Source organism: Suncus etruscus, chromosome 6 (genome assembly GCF_024139225.1).
Source record: "Suncus etruscus isolate mSunEtr1 chromosome 6, mSunEtr1.pri.cur, whole genome shotgun sequence".
Taxonomy (NCBI): Eukaryota; Metazoa; Chordata; class Mammalia; order Eulipotyphla; family Soricidae; genus Suncus; species Suncus etruscus.
Window position 1 is genome coordinate 82,445,952 of NC_064853.1, and position 17,487 is coordinate 82,463,438.

General features: G+C 30.8%; 1 protein-coding gene and 1 non-coding gene across 2 annotated transcripts in view; both read left to right on the forward strand.

Moving 5' to 3' along the window:
- NLGN1 (neuroligin 1) overlaps positions 1-17,487 on the forward strand; it is a 975,153-nt gene that overhangs the window by 431,773 nt on the left and 525,893 nt on the right. The window contains exon 4 of the mRNA XM_049775237.1: positions 14,207-14,266. Coding sequence (XP_049631194.1) covers positions 14,207-14,266 — 60 coding nt within the window. The remainder of the gene's footprint in view (positions 1-14,206; positions 14,267-17,487) is intronic.
- Positions 6,497-6,603, forward strand: LOC126013073 (U6 spliceosomal RNA). Its single transcript, XR_007497407.1, has one exon. It is a non-coding gene; the product is annotated as a U6 spliceosomal RNA (small nuclear RNA).

A 17,487-nucleotide genomic window follows, 5' to 3' on the forward strand; every position in this document is an offset into this window, starting at 1 on the left:
GGATTTAGAATGGAAAAAATGGATCAGAAAAAAAACCACCAACAAAAAAAACAAAACACCCACCCAACAATTGAAAATCTATTTGAGACATGTCACCTGCTAAGAACCCTGAAATACAATATCTAAAAAGAAACAAATTGAACTACATTGAAGTAAAAAGTGTCTGGAGCAAAAACACTAGAGCTCTAGTAAAATCATATCCTATGGAATTATAGAAAATATTTGCACACAACACAGCAGAGGACTAATGACAAATATCTGTAAAACAGTCATAAAACACAACAAAAAATTCTAATGACCTCATCAAAAAATGGGGTGAGGAGATGAATAAACTGTCTTTCAAAGAATAAAGTGCTCATTTCTACTTCTAATTAGGCTAATATAAAGCTAAAATTGAGTCACAATCACATATAAGGGAAAATGACACATGTCAAAGTTCTGAAATAGCCAGTGTTAGTGGGGTTGTGATGAGAAAGGAGCCCTTGTCCACTCTTAGTGGGAATATCCTCTAATTCAGTCTTTATATAATACAATATGTAAATTTCTGAGAAATATAGGAATAGAAATTCTATATGACTTAGTGATCAACATTTAGGAATCTATTTTTCAAACACAAAAATAGTAATTTAAAAGTATTTTTCTCACCTATGTTATTACAATACTTAGTCAATAACAAAGATGTAAGCAATTCAAATGCCCAACTGCAGACGAATTCATCACTCAATTGAATAGAACAAAACCATGCAATTTTCATGACATGGATAAAATTAGAGGATATAAAGCTGAGTGAAGTCAGTTAGACATAAGTGATTAGATACAAAATATTTTTTTCATATGTGGAAGTTTTATATGAGTGAGATATATGCATGGTTTTAACAAAATAGCCCATAGGCAGAACAACAGGAAGGCTGATTTACAAAATTGCTTGAGTAGTTGGAGGGGTAGAATGGAAAGTTATTATTATACTTGGGGAAAGGAAATGGGTGCACTGGTGCATCCAACTGTAAATCAAAAAAGAAAAACTCAATAAAATTAATTTAAAAAATAAATAAAATTTTTTACTTATTCTTAAATATATTTCTATAAATATGCTTTTATTTAAAATTTAACATTAGTAACATCTAACTAAATATTACTTAGTAAAGTAATCACATATAATTGCTATTATAAATATGATACTAAATATTACTAGTATGTAATCAATAAAGATGTATAGTTATATGATTATGGTAGATATGTTGGTTATTGCTTGTTTTTTTTTAAGTTAGGGTTTTTCTTTACACACAGTATTCCAAACTTTTATCTTTAATTTTTTCTTTGTAGTGTTACTTTTGTAAAGAAGTGAACAAGAGTAGATAATAGTAAAAGAGATATAGTAATAACTCTGTTTTTAACTATATGTAGAATTTGAAAAATCAGAAAATACATTTTTTTGGGTTTTTTTTTGGGGGGGTCACACCCGGAGCACTCAGGGGTTACTTCTGGCTCTATGCTCAGAAATCGCTCCTGGCAGGATCTGGGGACCATATGGTATGCTGGGATTCGAACCACTGTCCTGCATGCAAGGCAAATGCACTATTTCAATGCTATCTCTCTGGCCCCTGAGAATATATTTTTAATCACTCAGATGTTTAAATGTCTCTTTACACATTATATTAATGTTGATCTAGCAAATATTCCACTTATAAATATTTCTGTTTAATTAAAATGTACAGATTTAGTGCACTCCATTCTGGAATCACACACAATTTTGTTTGGGTTACACAATTTCTCTTTCTTTATATATGGCTCTCCCTTTTTTATTTATTAAATAAAATTATTATACTTTTCTAAATCTACTCATTTACAAAAGGTCTACTCAATAGTCAGTCACTTAACTAGATTGTGAAAATAATAAGATTTTTTTTATGTTTTTTTTGTTCAATACATCTATGCTCAGAGATTACTTCTGGCTCTAAAGTCTACAATCCTGATGGGGTTTGGAGGACTATGTAGGGTGCATGGAGTTAAATTTGGGTTGGCTATGAGCAAGGCAAATGCCTTACCTACATTATTACTGTTCTAATCCTAAAATAAAGATGTTTAATCAATAAATCTCTGAGACATACAGTGAGAGATGTCTATACATACATATGAATATTATTTTTCTTACAATAGAGTCATCAGATGCAACAAATCATAAAACCAATGACATTGACTTTGATTTGATATGAGTTCACTGTATCTAAGTATTCCATTTAGACTGCAACCCTGGGAAGAGTCCAGAAACTGGGTGCTGAGGTTTGTTTCTAAAAAAGTTCCCTACATTGTAAAAGTGAAGTATTATTTTCAACAGAACAAAGACACACTAGTTTCCCTATGACAAAATTTCCCAAAATCACAACATCCTCTCTTTATCATCACTTCAAGGTCTACCAAATGTTAGGATCAAGCAGATTAATGACCTATTCTTTTCACTAATGAAAAATCAGAAATGACTTTTCTATTAATGTCTACTTTTATTTTCTTGAATCTAATTAAATGATATGGGAAAGACCTCTTTCCATATTGGGTGTCCATTAATATGTACATGATCATTGAATCCACATATCTTTTTCATTTTTAGTGTAATATGCTAGATGCATTTACTGTATCAAGCCAATCTGGGCATAGAATTGAATTTTAGGCAGGTTCCACTCTCTGTCATAATGATATTAACTTATTAGAAGAAGAAAAAAGTGACAAGCAAACATGTTCAACAATAAGAGGTTTATTGTTAAATTGTTAAATAATCTCAGAGAAACACAGTCCCCAAGAGCTTCGATCTTTTTTTTTTTTTTTTTTTTTTTTTTTTTTTAGCTTCGATCTTAAGGAAATGTTATCACTGAGGGACTTGTCCATCACTGGATCATTCCCCTTAAACTCACTAAAAGAAAAAACTCAATTAGTGATTATTTATTCTGTATAATTATAAAATTTAGTAGTACCTGTGAATAAAAAGATTTTCAGAGTCAGGTCTCAAAAAACGGATTGACATCTGAAAAACAGAAGATGAATGCAAAATATAAACTAGTCTTTTCATTTTAATAGAAAATTTTTTACATATTTTTCCTGAGAAGATACCTATGCTAATCCACCACTATCTCCTTTGTGATGTAACTATTATGATAACTTTGAGGAATTAATTCCATGTGGTAAAACAATCAAGGTATGAAGACTCAGAACTTATCATCTTGCAACTAAATGTTTTATCAATTCACCAAATTTGTTATTCTCCAACCAAAACTCTAGCCATCCTTTTGTTTTTAAGGGTTTAGAAGTTCATTGTTGTTCTTAATATAGGAAATGTTTTGCAGTACTTTCTTTGCCTGACTTATTTTATTAAGCATAGTGCTGTCTAGATTGATTCATATTACCACAATTGAGGGCTTCCTCAATTTAAAGGGACAATATATTCCCTTTATGTTTTATGGTTTATATGTATTTTTGACTCAAAGTGCCCATCTATATAGATGTTACTGTGACTAACTATGCACTGAATTTAGGAATGCAGCTAGTTCTTTAAAATGGTTATTGTTTCATTAAGATATATACCCAGAATTGGGATGGCTAGATCATATAGCACTTAAAATTTGGTGGTTTTGTTGTTGTTGTTGCTGTTGTTTTAGCTGCTGCTGCTGTTATTGTCTTTGGGCTATACCTATCAGTATTTGGGGCTTACTTCTGTCTCTGTGTCCCTGGATCACTGGTGCAACAGGGATAAGATAGGAGTCTTTAGCTTTAGCATCTGAATTTTTTAATTCATATAGAGTTGGTTTTTTTTCATATCTAATGTAAAACAGAGTTATACATTCATTCTTTTTTATATGACTTTCCAATTTTCTAAACAGCATTTGAAATTTTACCACTTGTCCATTATATATTCTTAGATCTTTGGTTGAGGTTTAATTGACCATATGTGCATAAGTTATTTTAAGAACATGTTTTATTGTGAACCATTGTTCCATGTATATTTTTAAATGCCAATACCATACTAGTTTATTTAGCTTAGATTTGCAATGCAATTTAAATCAGTAAGTGTGATATAAATAGCTTCATTTTTATTTCTCAGTATTGTTGGGCTATCAAGGCCTTATTATCGTTTATACAAATTTTAGAATAGCTTTTTATATTTCTGTTGAAAACACAATTATACTATGGGTAGACACCTTATTGAATCTTTAGATTAGTTTTGGTAGATATTTTAGCAATATAAGTTATTTTTGTTTATAAACATAAATATTATTTTAAATCTTTAGATTACTTTTGGTAGATATTTTAGCAATATAAGTTATTTCGGTTTATAAACACAAATATGATTTTATTTATTTTTATTGTATTTGTCACCTGTACCAGTGTCTTTCAGATATATATTTATGTATCTATACCTAGTTGTTGATGTGTTTTTCTTTCTTTCTTTGTTTTTGGGTTACACCCCACGGTACTAAGGGCTTAATCCTGGCTCAAAATTGAGGATTAATCCTGGATGTTCAGGGAACCAGATGTAGTCCTAAGGATGATTTTTTTGTTTGTTTGTTTGGTTTTTGGGTCACACCCAGCAACGCTCAGAGGTTACTCAGAAATTGCTCCTGGCAGGCTCAGGGAACCATATGGGATGCTGGGATTTGAACCACTGACCTTCTGCATGCAAGGCAAATGCCTGACCTCCATGCTATCTCTCCGGCCCCCCTAAGGATGAATTTGGGTTGGCCATATGCAACACAAACATGTTATGCACAGGACTATTGCTCCAGCACATTGTTGAGAATATTTTAAATTCGTGTTTATCAGAATGATTGACCTACAATTATTATTTTGTATTGTGATTTTAATGATTTGATATCATAATGTTATTCTCACAAAATAAGTTTGTCAGTGTTCTATTTATTTCTATTTTTGTAATAATTTGATAATAATTGTAAATAATTCTTTAAATATGTGTTACAAATTGGAGAAGATAAATTTTGGAAATCAGTAAGATTCCGTGATGAAATTGTTTAGGTATAAAGAAATTCTAGGATTTAGTTTGGGACATTGATTCTAAGATTATAAGAGATTAGCAAATAGAAATAATAGAGTTTTAAAGAGTACTAAAACAGCAAGAATGGAGTTTAATGGGAACTAATCTAAACTACATTAAGCAGAATTTTAATGCCTTGATTCCATTTAAATAAAAGTATCTTATTTTTTTTTATAAATTTCTAAGACATCAAACTAAGTGTTAAATTATATTTAGATTTCATCTCTTGTCACAACTATTTTAAAATTCACTATAAATTTATTCATATATATATATTTATATACTTTTGATTTTCCACAGCCTAGAGACAGGTTGGCAGTAGGAAGCCATGATGATAATGAAATACTTGAAAATTGGAATAATGGTGACTACAGACTAGTGTAGTAAGAGTGTATTGTATTGTATTGTGCATTGTAAGTATTGTATAAGAGCAAACATTTTTCCGGTGGATTGAGTGTGGTGGACTGAGGAGTATTGGGCTATTCCTGCAACTTCTCAGGGTTTGCTGTGAATCAAAGCTCAGAAATCACATCTGGCCATGTTTGGGAGAACCTTATGCATGTCAGAGTTCAAACTAGAATTAACTGAGTCAAGGATAAAACCTTACCCTATAAAATTTCCTTGGCTTAATTTTTTTTTCTTTTGAAAAAGGGATAGCTAAGAGGGAGAATGAGAGAATTAACTATTATTTATTAATTTAGTTTGGAAACAGGAAAAGGATATTCTCTTAAAGAAAACTCTGTGATATATAGAAAATCTGACTTTTACAGGGAAATGATGCCTCCCTAACTTACTAAATGAAATACCCAAATATAACAAGCTTTTTGAATATATTTGATTGAATTATTTGATTGAATATAGAAATAGGGCTATATAAGGTCATAAAAATACCAAAATAATTTTTCAGTTATATTTATTGTGAAATTATTTGTTCAATTATTCTTTGTGACAAAAAGAATTCATTTTTGTGAGAACAAGCAATTGGCCTTCTTTGTTAACTGTATATCCCTAGCACCTAGTATTCTCTATTTTTGTGGAATGACTTCAGTGATGCTAGTGAATTACTGGCGTTATGCTAATTACCAAAACTAATTGAGGCTGCTGTGTCTTCCTCATAGCCTAGTGCATCTTGGTAATATGTGGAAAATCAGAGAAGTAGAGTATGTATTCAGAGAATATAGAAGGCTTACACAGTATATATATCCTCATAGTTCCAGGTGAGAAAGGAACATTCTGATAGTCCCTGTGCTATAAATATATTGCTTCTACATTAAAAAATTTCCAAAAAATGGGGATTGGGGAGATACTTCAAAGAACCAACTTCCCATTTGTGAGAGTCAAGATTGACAGCTAGCAATGCATTGAGCCCACTGGTAGCTAATATGAGCTCCAAATGTAGCCTAGAAAATAAACAAACAAGAAAATCAAATAAATACAAATTTAAAAAATAATTAGCTGGTGCTCGCTTCGGCAGCACATATACTAAAATTGGAACAATACAGAGAAGATTAGCATGGCCCCTGTGCAAGGATGACATGCAAATTCGTGAAGCGTTCCATTAAAAAAAAATTAACTGTGTCAATTTAGTGATGCTCAGATTAAGTTCCTCGCATGACTCAGGATACAGTGCTACTTGAGTTTTGCAATTTAGGGAACTACAAAGTCTAAACTTGAAGTAAGCCATGAGTGTGTGTGAAAGGTTTTGAAATGGGGTCTTGAACTCTAAGCTATGTGTATTTTCTAGACAGAGCATAGCTTTTTCTCCATGCAATTTGGTCTCTTCAATAATATACATTTATGAACTACTGTCTAACTGAGAATCTTATCTAAAGAGCATTCATAGTCCTTCTATGAAAATCTACAGAGATGGGGCAGGAGTCATAGCACAGCAGTAGGGCATTGCCTTACCTGCGGCTAACCCAGAATAGAGTCGGGTTCGATTCCCAGCCTCCCATATGGTCTCCCAAGCTAGGAGCGATTTCTGAGCACATATCACCGGGTGTGGCCCAAAACAAAAACAAACAAACAAAAAACTACAGATATATAAAATATGCTGAAAATGACCAGCTTTTCCCCAAATATAGTTCCTTTATCTTACCACAGTAGTTTTCATTCTATTTTTATTTAATCATGATGCAGACTTATTACTTAATACAGTAATAAATTAATTAATAATTCCCGGACACGCTTTTCTCTAAATCACTCACATATCCAACTTGAGGTGCATTTTTCACTATTAGAATATCACTCCTCTCTCACATTTTTACAACAAACTATTCACTTCAAAAAAGGTAATTATATGAGAAAGGAGCAGTGGCGCAACTGTAGGGCATTTGCCTTGAACGAGGCTGACCTAGGATGGACATTGGTTCAGCCCCGCGCATCCAATATGGTCCCTTAAGTCAGGAGCAAACTCTGAACTCATAGTCAGGAGTAACCTGAGTGTCACCTGGTATGGTCCAAAAACAAACAAACAAACAAAAGGTAATTATTTTTGCTATGCCTTCATTTTTGTTGTTTGGGTTTGGGTTTTTCTTATAATACTCTGGAGTTACTCGACTCTCTGCACTCAGAAATGACTCCTGAAGGGCTCAAAGAACTATATCGATGCCAGGGCTTACATTTAAGTAAGCACATGCAAGGCAATCATCTTACCCATTGTACTATCACTCCAGCTCTGGTTAAGATTACTTTATATGTGTTTTTATGATAAATGTTTGAAAAGTGTGGTAATATTAAACAAAATATGATTATTTTCAAATTCTAATTGAGTTATAATATTTCAGAATTTCAGATATCTAGCTCTAATCCTCTGTATGTATGTATATGTCACTATCTCACAATAATTTTTTTTCTAAATCTCTCTTAGAAATATCAAATATTAGAAATTTTAAAGATATTTAGCAAATGGTTAATAGTGAGTTCCTGATTAGCTCTTTCGTAGAACGATAATAATGCTAACTAAATATATATTAATTTTGAATTAATGAAAATTATTAATTGGTATTTGTTTATTTTTTAATTTTTATTATGGTCAAAATGAACTACAATTCTTTCAGAGTAATATTTGAGGCACATAGTGACAATGAATGAGAGGCATTCCCCCACCAGTGTTGTCCTCCCTCCACCCCTGTTCCCAGCACGCATCCCACATCTCTCTCTCCTTTACCCCCATAATGCTAGTGCAACTGTTCCTCCCTTGTACAGCTTGTTGTAGATTGGGCATCGATTTTGTTGTCGTTGACTTTGGATTTGGCATTTATGCCTGATCAGTTTTTATTTCCACCAAATGAACATTCGACTGTCTGGTCTTGAAACCATCGGGGGAAGAAAATAAGGCAAACAAAAAAGAGAAAAAATAGGAGTCAGTCTAGGTGTTATGAATATTCATTTAAAAGAAGAAAAGGAAAAAAGAAGAAAAAGGTAGTGAAACATAACAAGCAGAAACTAAAAACAATGTAGTGATATAAAGTCAATTAAATTGCATTGGTTAAAAATCTTTGTGTTAACACATTTTACTATGAAAGTCCTCAAAGTAATGATTTAATGTTTATCAATTTAGAAAGAATTGCTAAGCTAGCACAATGAGTTCAGTATTTACTTTGCATGCAGCTGACACAGGCTTGATACCTGGCATCCCACATGATCTCCCTAGCCTGCCAGCGATGATTTCTGAGCACAGTACCAGGAGTAATAACTGAGCACTACCACGAACTGTAGCCTCAAAAGGAACAAAAACTAACAAACAGACAAAAAAAGCATTGAATTCTGGCATTGTCATTTATATTAAGGCAAACATGTTTTTATGATTTTAGAGGATCGAGAAGACATTAGTTTTTGTGTTAATTCCAAATTCATGCTTGGAGATCATGGATAAGTCCCAAACATTGAACCTGTTAATCCTACCTGAATAGGATATTTACAAATCTTTGAGGGATCTTCTTGTCCCCAGACAGATTTTTTTTTAATCATTTCTACTTTTAGCAACTAAATTTTGTTTTGAGAGATATCTCAAATTCTACTTCCAAATCCACTCCTGATCAACAATGAAGTCATCCTTAAATTCTTGCACTGTTTTGGAAATAGCCTTAGGAATCTTGAAGAGTCTGTTTATTTTCAAACCTGCTTGGTAAAGAGAAAAGGGAAAGAGAGAGAAAAGCCATTAGTTGTATTTCTTCATATATCACAATGAGGCATACAAGAGCCTGGAGCTCTAAATAATCCTAAACATTCCTAAGATTTGTTCTGGTAAGAAGGAGACATTTCTCATGACCAGCTTTCTGAGTCAGGAGCTAATAATACCATAAAATCACAGATATCTGTGATCAAAAGTATGAATGATTTATGCTCAATTGAACCCATAATGAAGGAATTTAAATCAGTTCCAATGTGTTTGAGACCAAAAAGTATATTAGCCCTTCCTGAAAGAGTCTGATAAAAAGCAGCATTAATTTTGGGGGGATAGTAATTATTTCAAAGCTCAGAATTATTCTTAAGTTAGCTACAGAGAAATGCTGATGTATTAATTAATTAATTTTTTAATTAAAAGGCACTGGTTTTGTTGTGAGATGGAAGAATTCTACCAGAGTCCATTGTAAATGCAAATACCTAGAAGTTTCCAGGAAATTTTTGTACTGCAAAAAGTGAAAAGTTCATAGTTAGGATTTCCTTTTAACTCACGAGTTTTGTTGTTTAACCTTTGAATCTATTCATTATCTATTGGTTATATAAAATATAATAATCACTCTGACATCCTTTCAAAATGATAGGAGATCAAATTTCTTATTAACTCTAATTGAGAATTATATGTGCTCTTCAAGGGGGACAGAAGCTATAGAGGTTCAAGGTAGAATAAATCACTTCAACGTTTGGGTTTTAGAAGACTCAAATGCTTTATATAAGTACTTTGAAACACCTACTTAAACTATTGGTACAGAAAATACATTATTTATAGTTAAAGAGAAGCATAAACTGTGGTTTGAATGTTGTAGATTTTTGGTTTTTTTTTTTCTGTTAAAGGAGAGATGAGTTATACTTTGAGAAAATTATGTTGATATACTTTCAGAAATTTATGCTCTCTAAAATGTGGCTGTTGTATCTCATAAGAGACTTAGAATTAACACTGTATTTTTATATATATTGAAGAATGTTTAAAAGCAGTAATTATCTGTAACTTATACACTAGAATAAAGAGAAATAAGTGAAAACATTTTTATGTCTTAAAAAGAAAATAAGCTTAAGATAGGCTGTGTTCTTTTCAAACTGGAATTAAAGATTTTCGAGATTAATAGAAACCCGTTTAGTTAGAAACCTGTTCATTTTACTTAGACTTCCTCAAAGTCTGTAGCCCTTAGTATTTTTAAGTCTGTAGCCCTTAGTATTTATTCTTCATGTTTTTAGGCAATGTGATAAATGAAATACATTTTATATAGTAAATTTTGGCACATACTACTATCAGTTTTCTTCTCAGGGAAGTTTTCTTAATATCATATTTGTAAGAAAAGTGTAGATGTTTGATGGTCCAATTGTTTAGAAATAGCTAATATAATTTAAGAAATCATTTTAGCAAATTGTTTTATGACATTTAATATTAAGGGTTTTATTTAGTGCTCAATAAATGGAATTATTTAACTAAAAAAATTCATCTACTCCTTTGCTAGTATATGGATTTTCCTATCTATTTATAATAATTAAATTCATTTTTATCTATTTCTAGTTCTTCTCAGAAAGATGGAGATGTCTGTGTAAACTATATTTTAGTATTAAAATCTTGATACTAATATGAAAATAAATAGTAAAATATATTTTATGACTCTGATTTACCCAAAACTCAGTTGAGAGGCATTGCTTCCTAAACAGGGGACAGGGAGATTAATTTATGCATATTTTAGCAAAATTCTGGTATTTTTACTGTTCTATTTTTTAAAAGAAATTTTTCTCATTCTGTAAATGGTATCGCTTCCATAGCTTCTTTCCCCTGAGACCCAGAGACAAATACCATTTGAGAACTATATTGTAATGTAGTGTTTACATATCTAAAAATGCTAGCTTCCAGAGTAACTGGACAGGTGTCATTTAACAACTCAACAATTTCATCTAATTACAATATGATTGTCCCTGGGAAGGTCATATTTCACCATAAGTATGTATTTCAAGTAGCAATAACAGTGGAGGGCTGGAGAAAGGAAACAAATCATTAAACATGAAATTTGGGGAGAAAATATAGAATAACAACCAAGCCAACCATGGAGTTCCAGAAGTTTCCTTAGCAGTTTTCTCTTTCAGAGAGAAAGGCTCCTTATCTCCTGAGTATGAGTTATTAATCTTATATGCAGAGTGTTTCAGAACCATAGTCATGGAATCCAGAAAAATAGTCTGATTAAGACTAAATTGAATTCCCACATCCATTGAATATTTCAGAGATGTGTTATTAGTACCACTGTCAATTTTAGTTTACGCAGGGCCTGTGATGTAATAACATCCTTAAAAATGTCTTTGATTTCAGTAACTTCATTAACAAGTTGTTGCTCATGAATTTTAGTACACTTACCTATATTCCCCGCAGTAGAGATTAGAAAGATGCCATATATTTTTCATTAAAGGGCATTTCATGTTGACAGTACTGATCATTACAATATTCCTTATATATGTTAATTATGTTACTCTCAATCTTATGTAGACACTGAAACTAACAGTCTGCCAAATATGGAAAATCTACTAGCAAGATAGCACTTTAACCTAAAAATTTCTCAAAGAAGTAAAATAGTATTTGTGGTGATTACATACAGGAGATAAAATATATTCTAAAAAGAATTGTCCAAGAAAAATATCTCATAAAGTCGTACACAAAAAGAAAAGTTTGACTTAATTTAATTGTGATTTTTAGTAAGTTTCCTCAAATATGAATGAATTAATAATTTAGAAAAAATGGTATTGCTAAAATAGTTTACATGTTTTGTTATTTTGCTTTATTTCTTTATTTTGGCTATATACAACAATGTTCTGTGCTTTTTCCTGGGTCTACACTCATATCCCACTTGATTTTTCATATGGGACTGTAGGTAGTGATGAGTATTGATCTGCACCATACAAGATAAACAATTTAATTGCTGTGTTAAAAACAGCCAAGAAGTATAAAAATAAGTACCTAATCCAAAATGGAAAGTGTATAATGGTTTGACAGCAATATTTGCCTGCTATTACACTTAAATTATGATGATAACCAGCAATTAAAACCACATATCTTATGTAATATTCTTGAAAACATAAATATTCTTAAAAACATAAGAAAGTTCATTCTTTGAAATGTATTAATTTACTACTTAAGTTAATTGCGAAAATCATGAAGCTCAAACAATCAATTTTCTACGCATATTTATGTTTTAAAATTAGAAATACTTTATACTTCTTATAGCACAAATTTAAAATTAAATAATGCTAGTTATGATTTTCAGATATGTAGTGATATTTTGCATAAATTTCAAATAATATGAAGGGGACATCTAAAACTAAGTAGGATCATAATAAAGAAAAGTACGTATCTGTTAGCTTGCAATTAGCTATCCATTAGTATGAACTAGTGCTTTCATCTAGGATTTCTCTTAATGGAATGATTGCTTGTAGACATTATTGCAAAATTGTATTACTAATTTGTTGTGTACAGTTCTATCTGTATCTTCCAGGACCTTGAAATCATGATTTTATAACCAACTTGGTCAGTGAATTTGTACAATTATATCAGTTTCTTATTTCTAGTCTTTTGATCTTTACTTGTTATTGCTACTTCTCAAAGCAATGTCTCTGAACTCATTAAATTAGATATATTTTCTGAAAAGTTTCTCTTATTCTTTGAGGGTTGCGATTAGTTGTAGTTTTGCCTTACAAATATAATGCATAGTAAATGACTGAGATCTTTATGAAAATGTTAAGTCTTCCCTTTGAAGTGTGATTAGTGTTAGTATCTACTTCACTACAGCTTTTATTATTGGAATCAACACATGACTTTCAGTCTTTTTTTCTCCTCCTTTTTCTATGACTATTATTTTATGCATGACAAATTTCTCTTGCTTAATGCTATATGGTTGCCTGTCTTTTAACTTGAGTGTTCTGTGTTTGTAATGATTGCTTTTTGCATGAGGATTATGAAATGTCATTTAGATTAAATGGTTGTGAAAACAAAAAGGAATGTGGGACTTCAATTGCTTTTTTGTGTGCTGAATATGTCAGATATCTGAAACTTAAAATTACTTTCACATGGCCTTTGACTTCCCCTTTGCTGTGCTCTTTTAGTCTCTCAAATTAGCATTGTATAGTTTAATAAAACATTTATCAAACACTCACTGTGTTTCAATAAAATTATTATTCTAAAATATTATCCCATTTTAAATAACTAGTGGGCATGAAATGGCATTAGGGCATACTTCCATTATATATTTAAATTGATATATATGCCCTGCCTCAGTCACAACCTTAAGAACTAAACATTGATTTCTATTGATGGTGCTTTCACTCTACAAAGTGATGAAATTATCTGCTTTTATATTTGTACAGGTTTTAAATGTCTTAATCACAACATAGTTAATCAAAACAATCAAAACACGTGGGGAACTATTTGTCTAGTGACAAGTAATTTTAAAAATTCAGTTTTGAAAAATGTATGATACAAAAATGTGTAAAGCCCATTTCAATACTATTACAGTAAAAGCTGAAGAAGAAAATAAGAAAAAAAATAATTTAAAATATTTTGTTTTCCCTAATGTTATTATATGTCCCAAATTAGAGAATAAATTTGGCCTTTCTTTTCTGTTGTCACCAATTCAAATTAGAAAAGACAGTGAATAAATTAATTTTTTTAGCTAATAAAATTGTTTACTTTTAGGTAAGCAGTGGTTATTTAAAAATATGATTTCAGTTGCTTCTGACTTGAATTTAAAGCTGTAATATATATTTTTGTGCTAGATATATTCACAAGTCAACTCTTCAAAGTGATATTTTGGGGAAAGGGATTTTTTTTTTGAAAAAATATAAGAACTTTGAAGTAACCATTTCCCCATTCTTTTTGGAAATATCCTTGAAAAATTTTAGTATTTATATTTATTTTTCCCCTCAGTCTTGTTTATTCTTGAATTGTCTTTTTTTTTCCCTCCATTTCTCCATTCTCAATCCTAGGTCCCCTTACAAAGAAACAGACAGATGATTTAGGTGATAATGAAGGTGCTGAAGATGAAGGTATTTTTTCCACCAAATTTATTTGCATGACAAGGACCTCAATCACTTTTCCCACTCCTTTCTATTTTTTTACTTCTTGTCTTTTTTTGAAGAATTGTTTTTAATTCCCGTTTTTGATGTGTTTTGTCTTCTTGCTTGTTGTTACATATAAATATGCATTTAAATTTTTTTAAAGAAATGAATGTTAAGTTTTACATTTTTATGCCAACCATTAAAATATTTTAAATGAGGGGCACTTTCTTTTTTGTTTTCTTGAAATGACTTTTGATATGTTTCATCCCACGTATTGACTGAAATTTGTCCATATTCTTTGAACTAACAATCCCCTTCCCTGTAGTCTCTCTGTACCCATTTTGCATGTTTTCTAATCTATGTAAATATCTGCCCAATATAAAAATGTGTTTTATTTTTACATTTTGTATTTGTTTAAAAAGAATTCTATGCCCCAAATATTGAAGGATATGTTTAAAGCTGATATAAAGTGTTTCTTGAGCAATACAATTTATATTTTTAAAATTCGATTTACTTCTGCTCAAATGAATAAAATTATATGGGTAAACTGTTATATCTTCTTAGACAGCAATATACATTCATTCAAGAATTCTGACCTTATAATACTTTTTTGGATAAAAGTTTTAAAGAACAAGATTATATGAATAAAATAAATTTTAATGTATATTGACAAATAATAATATTTAAATTTAAATTTAAAAATAAGGTCTCCTCTTGAGACCATAGTACATTGGTTAGGAGACTTGTCTTACATGCCTTATTTGGTCCCCCAAGCTGTGCCAAGGAATGATTCCTGAGTGCAGAGCTAGGAGTAAGCCCTAAGCATCATATTGTCCACTCTAAAAAAAAATATTTTCTCTCATTAAAATATATAATTTTCGGAGCCTGAGTGATAGTACAGTGGCAGGGAGTTGACCTTGCACACTTCCGACCCAGGACGGACTTGCTTAGATTACCAGCATCCCATATGGTTCTCCAATCTTGCCAGAAGCGATTTCTGAGCACTGAGCAAGGAATAACACCTGACCACTGCAGGGGGTGGCCCCGCAGGGTGTGGCCCTCCAAATATATAGTTTATTTTTCCAACTTCATAACATATTATTTTGTTTTATTATCTAAATATAAATATACATTAAATTTCTCATTTATTTCTTTGTATAATTATAACTAGTATTAACTGAAGGTCTATATAACACTATTGGTTTATTTTTCTACAAAATTGTTAGAACAGGTTCACAAAATAATTCAAAATCAGATTAGTAAAATTTAACTTTCATCATCCACAATTATGAATGAATCTTTATGAAAGATTTTAAATTATTTTCATTAGAATAAATGTAATTAAACTTCTTCCAGTACAATGTTATATATAAAGTTGAAGGTATTAAAGAGTAAAAGCTATGCTATATTTTAATAATTTTATAAAAATAAAATTTATACTTAAACTTTCATTTGTCATAAATTCTAAAAGCAAAAAATTAAAATAGAGGCCATCCAAATTTAAAATAGATCACTAGAGCTGACAATAAGTTGTTGCTTCGAATATTAAATAGCTAAAAATAAATATATTAAATTAAACTCAGAGTTTCAAAATATTCAAAAATTTAGCAGGCTTATTCATTGTGAGAAAATAGATGATTGGTTCCTGCGGTCTTTCATTTTTTTCCACTTTTATTTTTATTCGATCCTCTTAACATCCTTAAATCTTAGACATTTGTATATAAATTAATTTTAAGTACAGAAGTCTTAATATATATGTTTCTAAGCTCCAAATTTTCTAATATACTCACAAGGTTAGTATATATCATGTTTCCTCTAAAAGATATTTTGAGTGCTGATTTAATAAATATTTTTTTATTTGGAGAAACAAAATCACTCAACTTAGACATTTATATGATTATAAAAGAATACAGTGAACCACTGTAATGAATCATGCCCTGTATATGTGAGTCTATTTTAAAACCTATTTTGAGGCATATTTAACATTAAAAACATATCTAGTAAAACACCCAAACATCTACTTTAAATTCAAATAGTATATAAGTTAAGTACTCAGCCAATATGTCATAATAGTTGTCAAATCAATAAATATTTTTAAGTGCCAAATACGCAGAATGTCAATGCAGTCAACTTCAGTTAGGCTTATTATTTGGTGTTGTTTGGATAATAGTTTAGCTAACATGATAGATAAAATATTCTTCCAGAAAAATAATATTATATAGATATTTTACTATATTTAATTGACTTGAAAACTGTTTGGTAGAAGATGAACGCAAAACAAGGTTAAGTTTCCTATTTAATTCGTTACATATCATGAGCCAAATCAATGGGCATAAAGTGTGGATTAAAGAGTATAAATTTCAAGATAAACTACTGCAATTACTTTAGTCCAGTGTTAGTTGTTCAGTGATTTATATGAAATGCTTCTTCATTTCCAGATAAGTAGACTCTTAACAGCTTTCCAGGCCCCTTTCCCAGTCTTCAGAAACTGTTTGAGACTACAAAAGGGAAGGAGGTGTCCCTCACTCATTTAAATAACATCAGAATTTCAAAGAAGTGAATGGTACTTCACTTTTAATTCCTATCTCTACTTTCACCATCATCTTTCAAAATCTTTTGGACACAGTTTCATATCTGTTTTAGAGTAATCAATAGAGCTGGATATTTTCCATTGTTTATAATATAGTTTAAAATGCCTAAACAGAAGTGATAGAATTGTTATCATATTATGTGCTGCAGGAATAGCACAGCGGGTTGTGTGTTTGCCTTACACGTGGCTTATTCGAGTTCTATCTTCGGCATCCCATAGGGTCCCCGAGACTGCCAGGAATAATTTCTGAGCACAGATCCAGGAGTAATTGCTGAGTCCAAATGGATATGGTCCAAAACCAAAAGAAAAAAACAACCATATAAAAAACAAAGAAATACCAAACAAAAACAAAATACCCATCATATTAGATATGATCAAATTATTGAAATAATTTAAGAAATATTTCAAAAGATTTGTGTTCTAAGATATTACTATTGACATGAAGATACAATTTTAAAATTAAATGTAATTTTATCTCCTATCAGAACCACTAAGATAATTGTTCTTATAGATTTTTGTTTATGTTTTAGCAGGGAGGGTTTCCTGCAGTACCCAAGAGGCCTGAGCCCCTCTCAACAAACTCAGCTAAACCCTCAGTGGTGTATATTATATCACAAAT